The following is a 20,642-nucleotide window of genomic DNA, read 5'->3' as shown; positions in this document are numbered from 1 at the left end:
AATCATGACACTGGCATTAACCATTTAAATACTTAAACGCTTTTAATGCCTAATCTATCTTTTTCCCTGCAACTGGCAAGAAAACATAATTATGTGTCACTGAGACTAATATGTAAATTTCTGCAGAAAGATTAGATTCTAATTTTCCAGAGAGGAAATTTTCTCTTCCTATTATAGTTAATCAACTTAAATGAAAAATGAGGAATCCCTGTATGACCTCAAGGGGATGCAATTCATATCAAAGAGTTGTCTTTCTTTCACACCAGTTCCTACTACTTCAGTGGGAATTCCCTGGTCTCACATTCTATGAGAGTAAAATAATGAAATTATTTTCCTATTAAATACGGCAACAGTGGTTTGAAATAGTAATAGTAGTATTTATCCTAAAAAATATTATGTGAAAATTAGAATTCTTATTTCCACCTATCCATTCCATTGCTTTCTAGTTTCAAACTAAACATTAGAGATTTGTACAATATATAGTATATTAACTAATTATATATTATTTAATATATTATCTATATCATATATTAAATATTATTTTGATGTATTTTTCAACTTTCCAATTATTTATCAAAGTTAAAAATATCCACTAAACAATGTTCTTAATAATTGTAGTTCAGTTCTTTTTTTTTGTTGTTCCTCAAGGCCTGTCATTATTTTTCATGGGTTAAGACTCTGTTTAATATAGATGGAGGTTATTATTCTGGGACCATAATTATGTAATCCTGTAATAAGCATCTGCCATAAGTCTATTTTCTTTCAAGAAACTACTAACTTAAAACTTGGAGTTCTATTTTCTTAAATACAGGCCATCACCAATGATGATCCCAAAATGTAAAATACACCTAATAATAACTATTATTACTGCCTCCCTGGATTAATAAGTTGACAAAAATGTCTGAATCCATACACTCACTCTTTTAAGGACAAGGGCAAGAAGAATAAATGATACTTTCTAGCTACTGGTTCCTTCTTTTATTGTAATCCCACAACATAAGGTAGGTACTATACAATGCACTAAAGGATATAGTTTCTGATAAAGATGGAAAATGGGATGTCTTCAAACAGATTTAAAAACTCTTCCTCTCCAGCCAGCTCTAATATGTATTGCTGTGGGTGTGTAGCATCAAGAAATGGTTCTAACAACCAAAACAACAAGAGAAAATATTAATTTGGCCTGAACTCTGAGTGACTACTCACTAAGAAGGCCTATTTGGTCCATACCATTCTTGTTTTCAACCAAAAGTCTCTGATGTGGGGGACAAGGACCATGTTACAAAGCCATCTTGAGGTCTTCAGGAGTTAATGGTCAAAGTTTTTCTGAACTTCAATGTATCCAACTGTTGGTGCTGCCATTCCATTCCCACAGTCTTAGGGCAGGGAGTTCTACTGACCACACGGATGGGAACTGGCTGGCTTCTTTTGTTTCTAACACACCAGAATCAAGAGAAAGTTATACTGAGGTTTTAATAATATGTATCAAATGTATATTTGGCGACTGAGGCATGCATATTAGCAGTTTTGGGGGAAGCTATATCAGCATTCTTGATTTCAGACTGCCAATTCACATCATCACGTTCACACAAACAGGTAAAAAGATCACTCCACATAACTTCTCTGTCTGCCTAAAAAATAAAAACGGTGCATTCAGAAACACAAACAGACATACAGACATACAGTCATGCCCTCTGGGAAACAGCCACGGTAAAATCAATAAAAGTAGCTATTCTAAACCAAGGAAGTGATCCAAACACTTGTGAAATTATACATTGGTGCGGGAGGTACAGAAGACCCATCTCACTTGCAGAGGCAAAACAATCAAATAAAGAAATTAAAAAGAATCATAAGACACCTTAAACTCATTTTTGAAAAAAGCAAGTTAAAAATGAGTATACATGCCCAATGAGGACATAGTTACTGGCAAGGCCACTTGGCTCCAAGTCAAGGTTGGAAATAGAGATATAGTGTCTCAGGTTCTTCTTCTGTTATAATGTTAGTATGTAAAAAGAATATCTAGAAGAGAGAAAGAGTGTGTATTTTCTTATTTGACAATATCTAAAAAAGCACCATTCTCAATGTTGAAAGTCAATGTCAAACAGTTAAGGCACTCAGTTTTCAAAAGGAATGAGCTAGAAACTTGGATGGGGACTCTGGCCCATTCCCTTCTTACCCTCAATGGCTAATTCAGTGCCTTGCAAAAAACTGACATTCAGTAAATATTTGTTGAAAGAATAAACAATAAACATTAAATGGATTATAGTTATTTGGCCAACCAACATGAAAATGTTCACAGTTAATCGGCCAATCAATAGGAAACTATGTGTTTAAATATACAATACGATTTATGGATTATAAAATTTCTTTTATCCTTCAAAATAATATTGTATGTTTAAAAAAAATCTTGTATGTATTTGCAGACTGTTGAATTATGTATAGCACACTCAACACTCTTCCTCCACTCTATCAGTGCATTTTTCAACTATACGAAATCATCTGAGTAAACAGACTCACATATCGCGTCCAGCCATTAATGATTACCTTTGTTACAAAAGTATTCCACTTCTTCACAGCTCAGATTTTCAGGCCCAAATTCTGTGGAAAAGCTTTCCTCCAGTGGAAAGTCCCCTTTTGAGGTGATGTCTGTTTCCTCTGATGGACATTCTTCCTCTTCCTCTTCAATGGCATCTTCTAGCGGCCCTTGAAAAAGAACAGGGACACTGTACCAAAAAACATCCAAAGAAGAGAGTGAAATAAAATCCTTAAATAGGGTCTTTTTGATTAAGGTGGTGAGGAAAATGTATTCTGTGGATTGGCCATGTAGTATCAAGGGTACTCACACAAGATAATGTCACATCCATATCAACAAGTAATGTTGACCTATGATAAGAAGTGGAAGGAAACCAGGTCCTGAAGTTACCACACAGAAAGCAACCTCCATCTCCCATCCTTCCCCACCCCCAACTCGAAGCCCAAAGCTTGTTCTTTTATTCTCTCCTAAAGAGCAAAACTGTGCACTTTATGTTCATTTGTTAGAATTAACTGCCTGGTAAAGAGTACAAGTCTCTTTTACACTGTTGTACAATTTTACCTGAGATTTTAATAAAGATTTAGAGTAATTGAATGCATTTTAATTGAACTGAGATTTTAATAAAGTCTATACTTTAAAAAATCCATCTTAAGAGTGGATTCCAAGAAAAGATTTCATTATATGTGTTTGAGGCTTGAAGAAAAATTACATATTTCTCTCCCTGATGAAAGCATAACCCTGTTCATGATTAATTGAATTTTTTCTGAAATGAAAAGTAGTTTTCTAATGAAAAAATGTAATTTGTATTTATGTGATACTTTTTCTGTAATAAAAATACAACTTCCTTAGAGTGAATGAGAGTGAGGTGCATTACATTAATGGACCTATTTCATTGAAAGGAAAGGGAGGGCTATAGTTGTTGAGATGGATCTGAAGTGGACAACGTGGGAATACCACACTGCTGATTGTGAATTTCCGACTGCCCAGAAGAATCAAAGTATCCGACTCATTTTACTAAGCGGAAGCCCACATTTGCTCCTAAAGAAGCACTGTAGCATTTCTTCCAAAGAACACAATTATGGTAATTTGTACTAATTGTCACTCATGTCAGCAGTCTCATCAGACAGGCTAAATACTTAAAAGGCTTAGGCAGTCTCTTTCTCTTACTTCTTGGAAATGTGCTAGGAAATTTTCAGGACCAAAGCAGAAATTTTATAAATAATTTAAAATAGTGAATTTATTACAATCTTCACATATGTGTGAGCAAACAGGAATAGGTACATACAGCACAGTGATATATGGGCTGTTTTCCCAAAAGCAAGTTCCCAAAGGGCTGAATTCACATGACACATTTTCATGGAGAGAATTAGTTGCTTTGGATAGAAATTAAGGGACATCCAAGAAAAAATTCTTACAGAGTTTCTTTGTGCTTTTTAAAATTTATTTTTTCTTCTTTTCTCCAAAATAACAAATGTTAAGGAAGAAAGAATGCCTTAATTCCAAACACTCTGGTAATGGGTTGGGTTTTTTTTTTCCACTCCAGGTGGAGCATTAAAAAACCATAGATTCTGTTTTAACACAAACCACATTCAAAACCATGGATCTCATATTAGGTTTTCTCTCTCATTCATTATTTCAAGTAATTTATAATCTTTCACCTTTTAAAACAATTATGTCAAGTAGCAAGACATGCAAGGAACATATAAAATAGTAATAAGGTAAAAGATTGCAATCACTAAAACAGTTATCTGAATAATTCTAATTATTAACTGCGAGTCTAACGAGGAATAAAATAGAATATCTTCCATGTTTTTATTTTGTTCAAGCAACAATTTTAATAAAAAGTTTGGTCAAAAGAAGACACCTAGACTGTCTCATTTGTGTCTCATGTAGGACTTTCAAAGCACTTTCTTATATAATCTTTAAAATAACCCAGTGAGGTAGGTAACTGAACAATTATTTAAAATATTCTGACTTAACGAGTTGGCTCCAACGGTATAATATTAAATTAAAACTTCATTAGAAATTAAATGGAAAATCTCATGTGAAAATTTGAAAGAAAATAAACCCACAAAGCATTGATATAGACTTAACAAAAGTCTAACGAAGCCATTCACATATACACACGTCAAAAAAGGCTTGTATATCACATATAACTTTTTATCAAAGATTATAAGATCTTAATTGACAGTATAGTATTCTATATTCCAGGGGTTGTTTTATTTTATGTTGGCTATCGATTTGAAATTCAAAGCATGTAATTGAAAAGAAGCACTTATTTTCAAAAACAAACTACAAAATCCCAAATAAAAGGTAAAAAAATTATTGAGCTCATTGTTCAAAATACATGAGATCTCATTGTCGATATTTAGAACAGGCTAGAGAAAGGTGATTTAATAATTGCTCCCAAAGCACGTGTCAGATTGATATAATGTACTGTACTTTAAAATGTCTAACCATTTCTTTAGCCATGCTATCAAATCAGGCTCTGGCAAAAAAGATTTCTCTTAAAATGTATAGTATTTATGGTTTAAGATTAGATCTCACCCTACTCTCTATATTGCATGTTTCTTTAACTGGAAACCTTACAGATAATCGGTGGCTATAAACTAACATTTTAAAAGGTAAGAGACACTTGAAGCACAAGTACAATTAATAGCACCAATGAAGGAGGGAATGAAGGAACCTCCTGTGTATGGATTAGTGGGCACAGAAGTCCACTTCAGAAAAATCACCACACGTAATTTGACACAAATAATAATATCTACTCAGAAAAGGCTTACGACTGAGCTCCATGTGCCCTCATGGAGAAAATTACTTTTGATTGAGGCCACTTGGCAGGCAAGTGTAAGGAAATCTGAATTTCAGCTCTTCAACTGCCTTTGATTTCTAGATATTCAAACACACTCGCGAGAATGAATAGTCAATGTTTATATATATAACTATTTACCTGATTTTAAAAATGCTAATAATTAGTTGTACAGCCTAAAGCTATGAATACAATGATGCTGTATGTCGGGCCCATAACGCTGTTAATCATCTCTCAGAATGTAGAGGCATCTTTTATACTGGATGAATAATACAGATTACTGGAAGATTCTGGTGGGTGCAAAGTAATACTTCTGTTTTCAGAAAGGGAGACAACTGGGTACTCAGGAACCATTTGAACTGACCACAGCTACTTCTGCCCCCCAAAGATAAAGCTGAAGCTAAGAAGTGTCATGCAGATTCACAACACCTGACAATACCAATCACCCTCCCAATGTGCAATAAAGCCTTAGTTATCCAGTACCAAAAGCGATATTGCAAAAGCTGGGCCTACGTGTGGGAGAATTTTTCATCTGGTGGTTGTTTCAGTGATCTGGAGTTGGTAAAGGACAAAAGGAACGTTCAAGATTAAGTAGTCCTACCCTATACAAAGGTAGCATAATCACTGAAGAATTGGATTTGTATGGTTAAGAAGCACTTCCCAGATAAATTAATTTATCTTTGAGGAGTATCTACTCCTCAGATAAATAAATTTATGAGAAAATTATTGCTATGATTTCAGATGGTTAAAGAAATCCCTGAAACCCATCCAAAACCACTGGAGGAAGAGCTAGACGACAAAACAAACAAACACAAAATATATCTCCTATATTTTGTCTAGTGAAAAAATATAGGAGATATATAAGGATTAAAAGAAAAGGGAATTAAAATAAGCAATACAAGGAGGATATGCAAAAAATGATAAAGACCAACATCATAAATATTAAATCAAATATACATGTCTTTCAATGTATGTTGTCTTGATAAAAAACTTCCTACCTTGGTAGCTTACTATAAACTAGCCTAACCCTCACTTAAATGTCAGACTGTCTTTGTTCATATAAATTCAAAGCACTTCAGAATGAGGCACCCAAGAAAGAAATTAAATCCTACAGAATTAATATACGTCGTCAAGTATGAGGAAGGGAAAGAAATGTCAAATTCTATGGTTCTGATGCAATATCCCCAAAAAGGGTTTCTTTCTCTTAAGCACTCACTGGCATTAATTCATTATAAATTATTTTAGTTAGGTTTTGCATGCCTTTTGATTAAAACAAGACAAACACTTTGCCACAATGGAACTATAGAGAGCATTCAGTCTCCTCTCCATGCATTAATATTCTGAGCATTCTAGAGGCTGCACAAGACTAGCCACCTAGCAAAATGAGACTGTTTCAGAATACTGGGCAGCCTTGATTGCAACTGACAGGTGGGAAGAAAGTCGAATTAAAATATTATCATTCCCAATAATTGCAATAATCCATCACAGTGTGCTCAGAAATTCTGCTAGGTGAATTTCCTCCAAAAATACACAAATATTCCCACACCTTTTTATTCTGGTGCTTCTTAAGGTATGCCATTTCAGATCATTTTTTATATCTGATAGTATTATTAATATTAAAACTTACATCAAAAAATTTTATTAAATTATTTTACTCATGTACAGAACAAAGAATATGTGTGATGAAATAAATTTCTCGAAATATTAATGAATTAATGAAAATGAAAATGGTGTATTGTCTCCAAGTTGCCAGCTCCTGTTTTGTGCTCCTTGAAAGTTGTTTGCCAAAGATCCACTCAGATAAAGGAATAAGAAGGTATGTAAAACCTTCTAATATATATAAAACAATAGAGATCTCCAAATCTGACAATTTAAGCAATAATATATACCATGCTTTAATTATTACATAATAATTGGGCCACATTTATCATGTAATGCTACCTTTCAAAAAGTAAAAATGAAAATATAAACTAGGAATAGATAAATTCTGGTTTACGTTTAATATGTAATACACAAATATGTCAAAACTCTATACAGGTATGCTGTATGTTAGTTGATAGGTAAGAGAGAGTTGATATAGAATTTTCCATTCTAAACTTATGTTACATTCTCTACATGTGATAGAAATGCAGCAGTAGACTAATATTTAAATTGGATGTCTTGTTACCAAATCCTCTGTATTCTAGCCTCATATATCTTTGTTAATTTCAGGATGGTATTCATAAAACACAAAACATAAAACCTTTCGAACAGGAAAGATTATTAGTTTCATATGTTCTGTACAAATATGGCCTGTTTGTTCAATTAGAAATGGAAAATAAAAATGCAACTCTAAATTAAAAAGCAGAAAACACAAAAATGCATCCTTGGGGCTTCCCTGGTGGCGCAGTGGTTGAGAATCTGCCTGCCAATGCAGGGGACACGGGTTCGAGCCCTGGTCTGGGAGGATCCCACATGTCACAGAGCAACTAGGCCCGTGAGCCACACCTACTGAGCCTGTGCGTCTGGAGCCTGTGCTCTGCAACAAGAGAGGCCGCGATAGTGAGAGGCCCGCGCACCGCGATGAAGAGTGGCCCCCGCTTGCCGCAACTAGAGAAAGCCCTCGCACAGAAACGAAGACCCAACACAGCCATTAATTAATTAATTAATTAATTTAAAAAAAAAAACAACATATACGTCACATTTAAAAAAAAAAATGCATCCTTCCCCATCTCATTATGGAGTAGGAACATTTCTATCTTTAGAGTACTAACATCTTTTTACTAACTTTACCTGGGGCATATTTTCAAGCTCCCAGTAGTTCCTCTCTTAGAGTTTTCACCTGCTACGCTCAGATTCCTAATAAATCATAATTATCCTGTAGGCACACCTCAAAATGCTACTCACTTGGTTCCTATTACATTTGTCTCATGCATATCCCACAGAGCCATTTAATGACAAGGGGCAGGGAAGAGGGATGCTCTTTGGACAGTGCAAATCCAAACTCACTCATGTAATTGAGCTTAACAGCAAGAATAAAACCTTATTTCTGTAGTATAAAAATGTAGTATTTTAAACGAGCAAGTTCTTCCTGCAGTCACTCACTTTTAACAATAGTTGCATCAGGGGATCTAGTAGGAAGGAAACATTTTTATTAATTTTTCTCTTATCTGCCAGAAGAATGTTGATTTTTTTTCATTTGCATTTGTTGCCTGCAGGTAGCAGACCAGAGAATCACATGGTAGAAATTCTTCTTTTTGATTAATTTCTTTCCATGTGTTAGGTTATTTCTTATATATAATTGATTTGGGGCTTTGCTCATAGCTGTGCATCTTTTTTATATCTGTACCAACTGCTGTCCTTCAATCTATAAAGTTGAAGGAAATTACCTGAATTTGTTAAGTTTATTAAAAATGAGATCTGTGAATATTTAAATTGAGTTTTGAAATGTTAATGCAAAAAAAAGATATTAGAGAATTTTTAATGGAGGGTTCAATTTGACCATACTCCATTGTAAAAAGAAGAGAAGAGGGTCAGGTTTTATTCAAATTGTTTCTTTAGGGGAAAAAATGAACTCTTTGATTTTATAAAAACAGAGTAATATTCTTTGCTACAAGGTTTTTGGCAATTTTTATTAGATGGCAGTATTAACACTTCTTATATGTAAATCTGAGAACACTTTAAATTCTTTAATTTCTTTCCCCTGAAATGCTTTGTTTTGGGAACTTTCAAATTAAGTGAATAATGCTAACAAGAAAATAATTTTGCTTAGAACATATGCAAACCCAGCAAGCAGCAACTACTCTTACATAGTAAACATTGACATCACAGGAAAAACAAAGTCAGATGAAAAAATCCAGATAAATTTGAACCAGAATCTCTAATGACTAATTTACTCTCAGGCATTGAAAAAAATCAGTTCATTAATAAGTGCCTTGTGCATTGACCCAGGAAGTCAGTGACAGAGATGTCATTGAAATCCACATATTTTGTAATCAGGTCTCAGTCCAGAGCCCCATAAAGCTTACTGAAGACGGTAACTCTATCATAAAGAAACATGAAAGTATATTCATTACTAAAACTATATATTTCTTATGATTGTGATGTATTTCAATCATAAAATGCCCTTAATTGGTAATAAGTACAATAGATGAAAGTCTGGTATATTATTTTGCTCTCTTTATGAGACTTTCATGTATTCATGTATTTATTCATTCATTTGTTATTCATCTAACCAATATTTACTGAGGGTGAAGCACGTGGCAGGCACTGTGTTGGGTGCTGGGTTAATAGCAGTATACAAACAAGGTGGATGGCCCCAGCCGGAAGTGAGCGGATAACTGGGTGAAGGAGACAAACTTTATGCATATAATGCATGCAATTTATTTTTTTAAAAAAGATACTCAATTTTAACATAAGGAGGGCAGGAAAGGCTTCTTAGATATCTTAAATTCCAGTTATTTGTACATTTTTCTTTTTCCTCTGATATAATTCTATCTTACCTCCATTTGTGAAGGGAAGGAGCAAGTATGGTACCTAGCATTTAACCATGTCATTTAATTCATAGTTATTCAAATAAGAATTTTTTAGTTGAATTTAATTGTCATAAAGTTGAAGACCGGGCTTCCCTGGTGGTGCAGTGGTTGAGAATCCGCCTGCCAATGCAGGGGACACAGGTTCGAGCCCTGGTCTGGGAAGATCCCACATGCTGCGGAGCAACTAGGCCCGTGAGCCACAACTACTGAGCCTGTGCGTCTGAAGCCTGTGCTCCGCAACAAGAGAGGCTGCGACAGTGAGAGGCCCGCGCACCGCAATGAAGAGTGGCCCCCACTCGCCGCAACTAGAGAAAGCCCTCGCACAGAAACGAAGACCCAACACAGCCAAAAATAAATAAATAAATAAATAAATAAATAAAATTTAAAAAAAAAAATTGAAGACCAAATCAAGGAGGATAATACTAGGTCAATTATTTTAAAAGGTCTAGATGCATAGCTTTAATTATTACTAATTATTAGGTTGGCCAAAAAGTTCATTCGGGTTTTTCCCCTATGGAAAAACCCGAAGTTTTTAGCCAATCCCATATACTGTTGGAGGAAGTTTATTCTGCTATCAGTCCTTTCATGGTTGTTCAAATCAGGTGCCATCTACCCACAGCCTGCCAGAAGTTTTCTGGGGGACGCGGAATCAGGCAAGCAGAAAAATTTCCCCAAAGTGAATCCTGCTGTCACAACAAAACATCAGGTATTACCCAGAATATGAATACAGTACATTAGATTTTTAAAAGCACTATCAGTAAGAAAAAAAAGGATTTGAACCTATCCATGGAACCTCTTAGATATGATATGTGGGTGATAAATATTTCTTAGGTGAATTAATCAAAACATAATTTTATAGACGTACAAGAAAAAACATCCATTTTCTTTAGAAACTTCAAAGCACCATCAAAATATAGCTAGTATTCTTATCTAACAAACTAAATTCTGCAAAACTAGTTAATAATATCCTACATAGTTATATAACAAAATTAAGTTAGTATAAGTAAAAGAGATGTTATTTTTTATAGATTATCTTATTTAAATGGAGCTATGAAAAATAGGGGGAAGAGGGAGCCTGTAGTCTTCTGACTCTAGAATGGATATATATTTCTTTCTCTTTCTAGAGCAAATCAAAGATAATGTATATATTGATTTTTTTAAAACTCCACAATAACAACAAAAGCACTAGCCAAACAACAGATACTAAACAAAGGATTCTGATTACTAATTTCTTAAACAATTTCATAAGGCAAAGATGAATCAATATGGTCCTTAAAAACATTCAGTATGCATTTGTCTCATAAGCAACATATCTGTGTCTTATGAAAATATACAGCAAGCATATGGCTACATGCAGGAAATAAAGGAAAAATATCACCGCAAAGATTTGGGGGAATTTTTTTAATTACAAGAGGAAAATCAATAAAAATATTTGCATCAGGTTTTGGTCACTGTATATATAAACTTTTTTTTTCTTCTTAATAAAATTTGAATCTGATAACCCCCACCTCATCACATAGATCAATTTCCCTCTACTTATTCTTTCAGTTTAATAACACCCTTTCTGACCCTGCTTTATTAAAATGATTCTTTACATGTGCAATTAATTACTGACTGAACCTTCTGAAAACACATTTTATAAAATAACTGCTCTCAAAATGATGCCTGATTTCACTGTCTGACTACAGTTTGACAGCAAACAGTGGTTCTCTAAATGTCATCCCTGGACCAGCAACATTAACGTCACCAGAGAACTTGGTAGAGATTCAAAATTAATTGTCAGACTCCACCCCAGATCTGATTTCAGAAACTCTGAGGGTGAGGTACATCAATCTGTGTTTTAACAAACCCTGCAGGTGATTCTGATGTATGCTCAAGTTTGAGAACAACTGTGCAGGAATATAAATGCTAGAAGTTACTTTGTAACAGTACAAATTATATTTTTTGTTATCATTTAATAGAAACAGTATAATACTTTGCAATTAACACAGGCTCCATGGAATCAGACTCCCCAACTTCAAACTATACCACAAAGCTACAATAATCAAGACAGTATGGTAGTGGCACAAAACCAGAAATATACATCAATGGTACAGGATAGAATGCCCAGAGATAAACCCACACACATATGGTCACCTAATTTATGATACAGACAAGAACATACAATGGAGAAAAGACAGCCTCTTCAATAAGTGGTGCTGGGAAAACTGGACAGCTACATGTAAAAGAATGAAATTAGAACACTCCCTAACACCATACACAAAAATAAACTCAAAATGGATTAAAGACCTAAATGTAAGATCAGACACTATAAAACTACCACTTGGTGTCCCTAGAAATGGCTGCCCCAAATCTCCGTTTCTCATACTTGCACTTCTGTGCAACTAGAAGGGCTCCAGAATTAATGAACTGTTAAAAAGAATAAATATCTTGCTTCAAGATGGTGGAGGAGTAAGACATGGAGATCACCTTCCTCCCAACAAATATATCAGAAATACATCTACATGTGGAACAACTCCTACAGAACACCTACTGAATGCTGGCAGAAGACCTCAGACTTCCCAAAAGGAAAGAAACTCCCCATGTACCTGGGTAGGGCAAAAGAAAAAAGCAAAAAACAGAGACAAAAGAATAGGGACAGGACCTGAACCTCTGGGAGGGAGCTGTGAAGGAGGAAAAGTTTCCACACACTAGGAAGCCCCTTTACTGGCAGAGATGGGGGGTGGCGGGGGGGGGGGCTTCAGAGCCACGGAGGAGAGTGCAGCAACAGGGGTGCAGAGGGCAAAGCTAAGAGATTCCCGCACAGAGGATCGGTGCCGACCAGCACTCACCAGCCCGAGAGGCTTGTCTGCTCAGAGGCCGGGGCAGGTCAGGGCTGGGAGCTGAGGCTCAGGCTTCGGAGGTTGGATCCCAGGAAGGGGACTGGGGTTGGCTGTGTGAACACAGCCTGAAGGGGGCTAGTGTGCCACAGCTAGCTGGGAGGGAGGCCGGGAAAAACTCTGGACCTGCCTAATTGGCAAGAGACCATTGTTTCCGGGTGCGTGAGGAGAGAGGATTCAGAGCACCGCCTAAACGAGCTCCAGAGATGGGCGTGGGCCACGGCTATCAGCACAGACACCAGAGACAGGCATGAGATGCTAAGGCTGCTGCTGCAGCCACCAAGAAGCCTGTGTGCAAGCACAGGTCACTATCCACACCTCCCCTCCCAGGACCCTATGCAGCCCACCACTGCCAGGGTCCCATGATCCAGGGACAACTTCCCCGGGAGAACACATAGCATGCCTCAGGCTGTTGCAACATCAGGTCAGCCTTGGCCGCCACAGGCTCGACCCGTACCCCTCCCTCCCCCCGGCCTGAGGGAGCCAGAGCCACCTAATCAGCTGCGACTTTAACCCTGTCCTGTCTGGGTGGGGAACAGACGCCCTCAGGTGACCTACACACAGAGGCAGGTCCAAATCCAAAGCTGAACCCCAGGAGCTGTGTGAACAAAGAAGAGAAAGGGAAATCTCTCCCAGCAGCCTCAGGAGCAGAGGATTAAATCTCCACAATCAACTTGATGTACCCTGCATCTCTGGAATACCTGAATAGACAACAAATCATCCCAAAATTGAGGCAATGGACTTTGGGAGCAACTGTAGACTTGGGGTTTGCTTTCTGCATCTAATTTGTTTCTGGTTTTATGTTTATCTTAATTTAGTATTTAGAGTTTATTATCATGGATAGATTTGTTAATTGATTTGGTTGCTCTTTTTTTTATATATAAATATATATATATTTTTCCTTTTTCTCTTTTGTGAGTGTGTATGTGTATCCTTCTTTGTGTGATTTTGTCTGTACACCTTTGTTTTACCATATGTCCTAGGGTTCTGTCTGTCCATTTTTTTTTTTTTTTTCTTGTACAGTTTTTAGCGCTTGTTATCATTTGTGGATTTGTTTTTTGGTTTGGTTGTCCTCTTCTTTCTTTCTTTTTAATTTCTTTCTTATATTTTTAATAATTATTAAAATTTTTATTTTAATAACTTTATTTTATTTTATTCTATTTTCTTTCTTTCTTTCTTTCTTTTTTTCTCCCTTTTCTTCTGAGCCATGTGGCTGACAGGGTCTTGGTGTTCTGGCCGGGTGTCAGGCCTGTTCCTCTGAGATGGGAGGGCCGAGTTCAGGACATTGGTCCACCAGACACCTCCCAGCTCCAAGTAATATCAAATGGCAAAAGCTCTCCCAGAGATCTCCATCTCAACGTGAAGACCCAGCTCCACTCAACGACCAGCAAACTACAGTGCTGGACACCCTATGCCAAACAACTAGCAAGACAGGAACACAACCCCACCCATTAGAGAGAGGGTGCCTGAAGTAATAATAAGTGCACAGACACCCCAAAACACACCACCAGACACGACCCTGCCCACCAGAAAGACACGATCCAGCCTCATCCACCAGAACACAGGCAACAGTCCCCTCCACCAGGAAGCCTACACACCACACTGAAGCAAATTTAACCATCGTGAACAGACACCAAAAGACAATGGGAACTACAAACCTGCAGCCTGTGAAAAGGAGACCCCAAACACAGTAAGTTAAGCAAAATGAGAAGACAGAGAAACACACAACAGATGAAGCACCAAGGTAAAAGACCATCACACCAAACAAATGAAGAGGAAATAGTCAGTCTACCTGAAAAAGAATTCAGAGTATGATAGTAAAGATGATCCAAAATCTTGGAAATAGAATGGAGAACATACAAGAAACATTTCACAAGGACCTAGAAGAACTAAAGAGCAAACAAACAATGATGAACAGCACAGTAAATGAAATTAAAGTCCTCTAGAAGGAATCAATAGCAGAATAACTGAGACAGAAGAATGGATAAGTGACCTGGAAGATAAAAGAGTGGAAATAACTACCACAGAGCAGAATAAAGAAAAAAGAATGAAAAGAATTGAGGACAGTCTTAGAGACCTCTGGGACAACATTAAATGCACCAACATTCGAATTATAGGGGTCCCAGAAGAAGAAGAGAAAAAGAAAGGGACTGAGAAAATATTTGAAGAGATTACAGTTGAAAACTTCCCTAATATGGGAAAGGAAATAGTCAATCGAGTCCAGGAAGCGCATAGAGTCCCATACAGGATAAATCCAAGGTGAAACACGCCAAGACACATATTAATCAAACTATAAAAAATTAAATACACAGAAAAAATATTAAAAACAGCAAGGGAAAAACTACAAATAACATACAAGGGAATCCCCATAAGGTTCACAGCTGATCTTTCAGCAGAAACTCTGCAAGCCAGAAGGGAGTGGCAGGAGGTATCTAAAGTGATGAAAGGGAAATACCTACAACCAAGATTTCTCTACCCAGCAAGGATCTCATTCAGATTTGACAGAGAAATTAAAACATTTACAGACAAGCAAAAGCTAAGAGAATTCAGCACCACCAAACCAGCTTTACAACAAATCCCAAAGGAACTTCTCTAGGCAGGAAACACAAGAGAAGGAAAAGACCTACAATAACAAACCCAAAACAATTAAGAAAATGGTAATAGGAACATACATATCAATAACTACCTTAAATGTAAATGGATTAAATGCTCCAACCAAAAGACATAGACTGGCGGAATGGATACAAAAACAAGACCCGTATTTATGCTGCCTACAAGAGACCCACTTCAGACCTAGGGACACATACAGACTGAAAGTGAAGGGATGGAAAAATATATTCCCTGTAAATGGAAATCAAAACAACGCTGGAGTAGCAATTCTCATATCAGACAAAATAGACTTTAAAATAAAGACTATTAACAAGAGACAAAGAAGGACACTACATAATGATCAAGGGATCAATCCAAGAAGAAGATATAACAATTGTAAATATTTATGCACCCAACATAGGAGCACCTCAATACATAAGGCAAATGTTAACAGCCATAAACAGGGAACTCGACAGTAATACAATCATAGTAGGGGACTTTAACACCCCTCTTTCACCAATGGACCGATCATCCAAAATGAAAATAAATAAGGAAACACAAGCTTTAAATGATACATTAAACAGGATGGATTTAATTGATATTTATAGGACATTCCATCCAAGAACAACAGAATACACTTTCTTCTCAAGTGCTCGTGGAACATTATCCAGGACAGATCATACCTTGAGTCACAAATCAAGCCTTGGTAAATTTCAGAAAATTGAAATCGTATCAAGTATCTTTTCCAACCACAATGCTATGAGACAAGATATCAATTACAGGAAAAATACTCTGTAAAAAACACAAACACATGGAGGCTAAACAATACACTAAATACACTACTAAACAACCAAGAGATCACTGAAGAAATCAAAGAGGAAGTCAAAAAATACCTAGAACAAATGACAATGAAAACACGACGACACAAAACCTATGGGATGCAGAAAAAGCAGTTCTAAGATGGAAGTTAATAGCAATACAATCCTACCTCAAGAAACAAGAAACATCTCAAATAAACAACCTAACCAGGCACTTAGAGCAATTACAGAAAGAAGAACAAAAAAACCCCAAAGTTAGCAGAAGGAAAGAAATCATAAAGATCAGATCAGAAATAAATGAAAAAAAAATGTAGGAAACAATGGCAAAGATCAATAAAACTAAAAGCTGTTTCCTTGAGAAGATAAACAAAACTGATAAACCATTAGCCACACTCATCAAGAAAAAAAGGGAGAAGACTCAGATCAATAGAATTAGAAATGAAAAAGGAGAAGTAACAACTGACACTGCAGAAATACAAAGGATCATGAGAGATTACTACAAGCAACTATATGCCAAAAAAATGGACAACCTGGAAGAAATGGACACATTCTTAGAAAAGCACAACCTGCTGAGACTGGACCAGGAGGAAATAGAAAATTTAAACAGACCAATCACAAGCACTGAAATTGAAACTGTGATTAAAAATCTTCCAACAAGCAAAAGCCCAGGACCAGATGGCTTCACAGGCGAATTCTATCAAACATTTAGAGGAGAGCTAACACCTATCCTTGTCAAACTCTTCCAAAATATAGCAGAGGGAGGAACACTCCGAAACTCATTCTACAAGGCCACCATCACCCTGGTACCAAAACCAGACAAAGATGTCACAAAGAAAGAAAACTACAGGCCAATATCACTGATGAATATAGATGCAAAAATCCTCAGCAAAACACTAGCAAACAGAATCCAACAGCACATTAAAAGGATCATACACCATGATCAACTGGTTTTATCCCAGGAATGCAAGGATTCTTCAATATATGGGAATCAATCAATGTGACACACCATATTAACAAACTGAAGGAGAAAAACCATATGATCAACTCAATAGATGCAGAAAAAGCTTTCGACAAAATTCTACACCCATTTATGATAAAAACCATCCAGAAAGTAGGCATAGAGGGAACTTACATCAACATAATAAAGGCCACATATGATAAATCCACAGCCAACATCGTTCTCAATGGTGAAAAACTGAAACCATGTCCTCTAAGATCAGGAACAAGACAAAGTTGTCCACTCTCACCACTATTATTCAACATAGCTTTGGAAGTTTTAGCCACAGCAATCAGAGAAGAACAAGAAATAAAAGGAATCCAAACCAGAAAAGAAGAAGTAAAGCTGTCACTATTTGAAGATGACATGATACTATACATAGAGAATCCTAAAGATGCTACCAGAAAACTACTAGAGCTAATCAATGAATTTTGTAACATACCAGGATACAACATTAATGCACAGAAAACTCTGCATTCCTATACACTAATGATGAAAAATCTGAAAGAGAAATTAAGGAAACACTCCCATTTACCACAACAAAAAGAATAAAATACCTAGGAAAAAACCTACCTAAGGAGACAGAACACCGGTATGCAGAAAGTTATAAGACACTGATGAAAGAAACTAAAGATGTTACAAACAGATGGAGAGATATACCATGTTCTTGGATTGGAAGAATCAACATTGTGAAAATGACTATACTACCCAAAGGAATCTACAGATTCAATGCAATCCCTATCAAACTACCAATGGAATTTTTCACAGAACTAGAACAAAAGAATTTTCAATTTGTATGGAAACACAAAAGACCCTGAATAGCCAAAGCAATCTTGAGAAAGAAAAACAGAGCTGGAGAAATCAGGCTCCTTGAATTCAGACTATACTACAAAGCTACAGTAATCTAGACAGTATGGTACTGGCACAAAAACAGAAATATAGATCAATGGAACAGGATGGAAAGCCCAGAAATAAACCCACGCACAGATGGTCACCTTATTTTTGATAAAGGAGGCAAGAGTATACAATGGAGAAAAGACAGCCTCTTCAATAAGTGGTGCTGGGAAAACTGGAGAGCTACATGTAAAAGAATGAAATTAGAACACTCCCTAACACCATACACAAAAATAAACTCAAAATGGATTAAAGACCTAAATGTCAGGCCAGACACTATAAAACTCTTAGAGGAAAACATAGGCAGAACACTCTATGACATACATCACAGCAAGATCCTTTTTTACCCATCTCCTAGAAAAAGGGAAATAAAAACAAAAATAAACAAATGGGACCTAATGAAACTTAAAAGCTTTTGCACAGCAAAGGAAACCATAAACAAGACGAAAAGACAACCCTCAGAATGGGAGAAAATATTTGCAAACGAAGCAACTGACAAAGGATTAATCTCCAAAATACACAAGCAGCTCATGCAGCTCAATATAAAAAAAACAAACAACCCAATCCAAAAATGGGCAGAAAACCTAAATAGGCATTTCTCCAAAGAAGATATACAGATTGCCAACAAACACATGAAAGGATGCTCCACATCACTAATCATTAGAGAAATGCAAATCAAAACTACAATGAGGTATCATCTCACACCAGTCAGAATGGCCATCATCAAAAAATCTACAAACAATAATTGCTGGAGAGGGATGGAGAAAAGGGACCCCACTTGCACTGTTGGTGGGAATGTAAATTGGTGCAGCCACTATGGAGAACAGTATGGAGGTTCCTTTAAAACCTAAAAATAGAACTACCATACGACCCAGCAATCCCACTACTGGGCATATACCCTGAGAAAACTATAATTCAAAAAGAGACATGTACCACAATGTTCATTGCAGCTCTATTTACAATAGCCAGGACATGGAAGCAACCTAAGTGTCCAACGACAGATGAATGGATAAAGAAGATGTGGCACATATATACAATGGAATATTAGTCAGCCATAATAATAAATGAAATTGAGTTATTTGTTGTGAGGTGGATGGACCTAGAGTCTGTCATACAGAGTGAAGTAATTCAGAAAGAGAAAAACAAATACCATATGCTAATACATATATATGGAATCTAAAAAAAAAAAAAAAGGTTTTGAAGAACCTATGGGTAGGACAGGAATAAAGATGCAGATGTAGAGAATGGACTTGTTGAGGACACGGGGGGGGGGAAGGGTAAGCTGGGGCAAAGTGAGAGTGGCATGGACATATATACACTACCAAATGTAAAATAGATAGCTAGTGGGAAGCAGCCACATAGCACAGGGAGATCAGCTCGGTGCTTTGTGATGACCTAGAGGGGTGGGATAGGGAGGATGGGAGGGAGGCTCAAGAGGGAGGGGATATGGGGACATATGTATGCACATGGCTGATTCACTTTGGTTTACAACAGAAACTAACACAGTATTGCGAAGCAATTATACTCCAATAAAGATCTATTAAAAAAAAAATACAGGCTCCATGCCCAAGTTAAGCATAGACACCTTGTTTACTGCAGCTGATTGTGACCAAAATAATTTTCACCTGGGCCACTCAGTACAGTCACTCCTGATTAGTGGCAGGTTAGGTGTGTTTATTTAGTGCTGGTTAATTGTTCTCCCAAATAATGCCAGAGTCCAGCAAGTGCTCCAATCACATCATTTCAGACAATTCTGGGATGACATGGAATAGATTGTAGCCGCTTCAGGCTGATCCCAAATGTTACTTCTTCGTACCCTCCTAGGAGCCCTGGATAACGGAAACAATTGATCAGGAAATTTGACTAAAAAAGCTCCTCATGTGTGTCCGTCTACGGTATAGAAAAAAAGTCTTTCTACAAATGGGGACAGCATCTCAATTTTTAAAAATTACAGTCTGCTGTGTGAGTCTTTTGAAGACTAAAAGCTTCAAACAGCACGGCGTTCTCCCTATCCTCCTATTCTGAGGGTCTAGCATCTCATGAGATAAAAAGGAAGGTATTTCCTTGGCAGAGTAAAAGGTGTTCTGCCAAGTCAGGCAGAGCAGGCCCATCAATCGGTGGCAATCAGTGTGGAGCGAGAGGTCCCAGCCAGATCACACACATTTCCTCCACTCATCATCCCTCGCTCCAACCCCTGATTATAATCAGGCCGGTGCACAGCCCAAGTGTGGTCTCCGGGATTTTATGGCGCAGCATCGTGGCTAACCCTCATTGTTAACCTACATATGTGGTTCACGAAACTACATGTCCTAGCACCACCGCCTTGAACGGAACAGTCAAGGTGCGGGCAACTACAGAAATCTGTTCCATTTTTCACGAATAGGTGTGGCCTCCTGCTCCTGGAATGCTGACAATTTGGCCCTCCTTTTGGGTTTGACACCGTAAATAATGATGAATATTCTCTCTAAGCCTGTACAGTCCTGCACACATGTTCTCTGCACAGCCAGAAAAACAATTCCTCACACAAAACAAAGCATTGTTGTGGATCCTGTGCATTGGTTGGAATACAAACTTAGTAAGAATTTGCCTAATTTCACAGGTGTATGTGTAAT

General features: G+C 36.9%; 1 protein-coding gene across 2 annotated transcripts in view; it reads right to left on the bottom strand.

Annotated features, from left to right (window-relative positions):
• Positions 1-20,642, bottom strand: part of ZFPM2 (zinc finger protein, FOG family member 2) — a 467,674-nt gene that overhangs the window by 361,684 nt on the left and 85,348 nt on the right. For both annotated transcript variants that reach the window (XM_082434268.1, XM_082434269.1), the window contains exon 2: positions 2,542-2,700. In XM_082434268.1, coding sequence (XP_082290394.1) covers positions 2,542-2,700 — 159 coding nt within the window. The remainder of the gene's footprint in view (positions 1-2,541; positions 2,701-20,642) is intronic.

The sequence above is a fragment of the Balaenoptera physalus genome (genome assembly GCF_965194825.1).
Source record: "Balaenoptera physalus genome assembly, chromosome: 17".
Lineage (NCBI taxonomy): Eukaryota > Metazoa > Chordata > Mammalia > Artiodactyla > Balaenopteridae > Balaenoptera > Balaenoptera physalus.
Note: the sequence above shows the minus strand (reverse complement) of the source record. Positions and strands in the feature narration are given on the sequence as shown.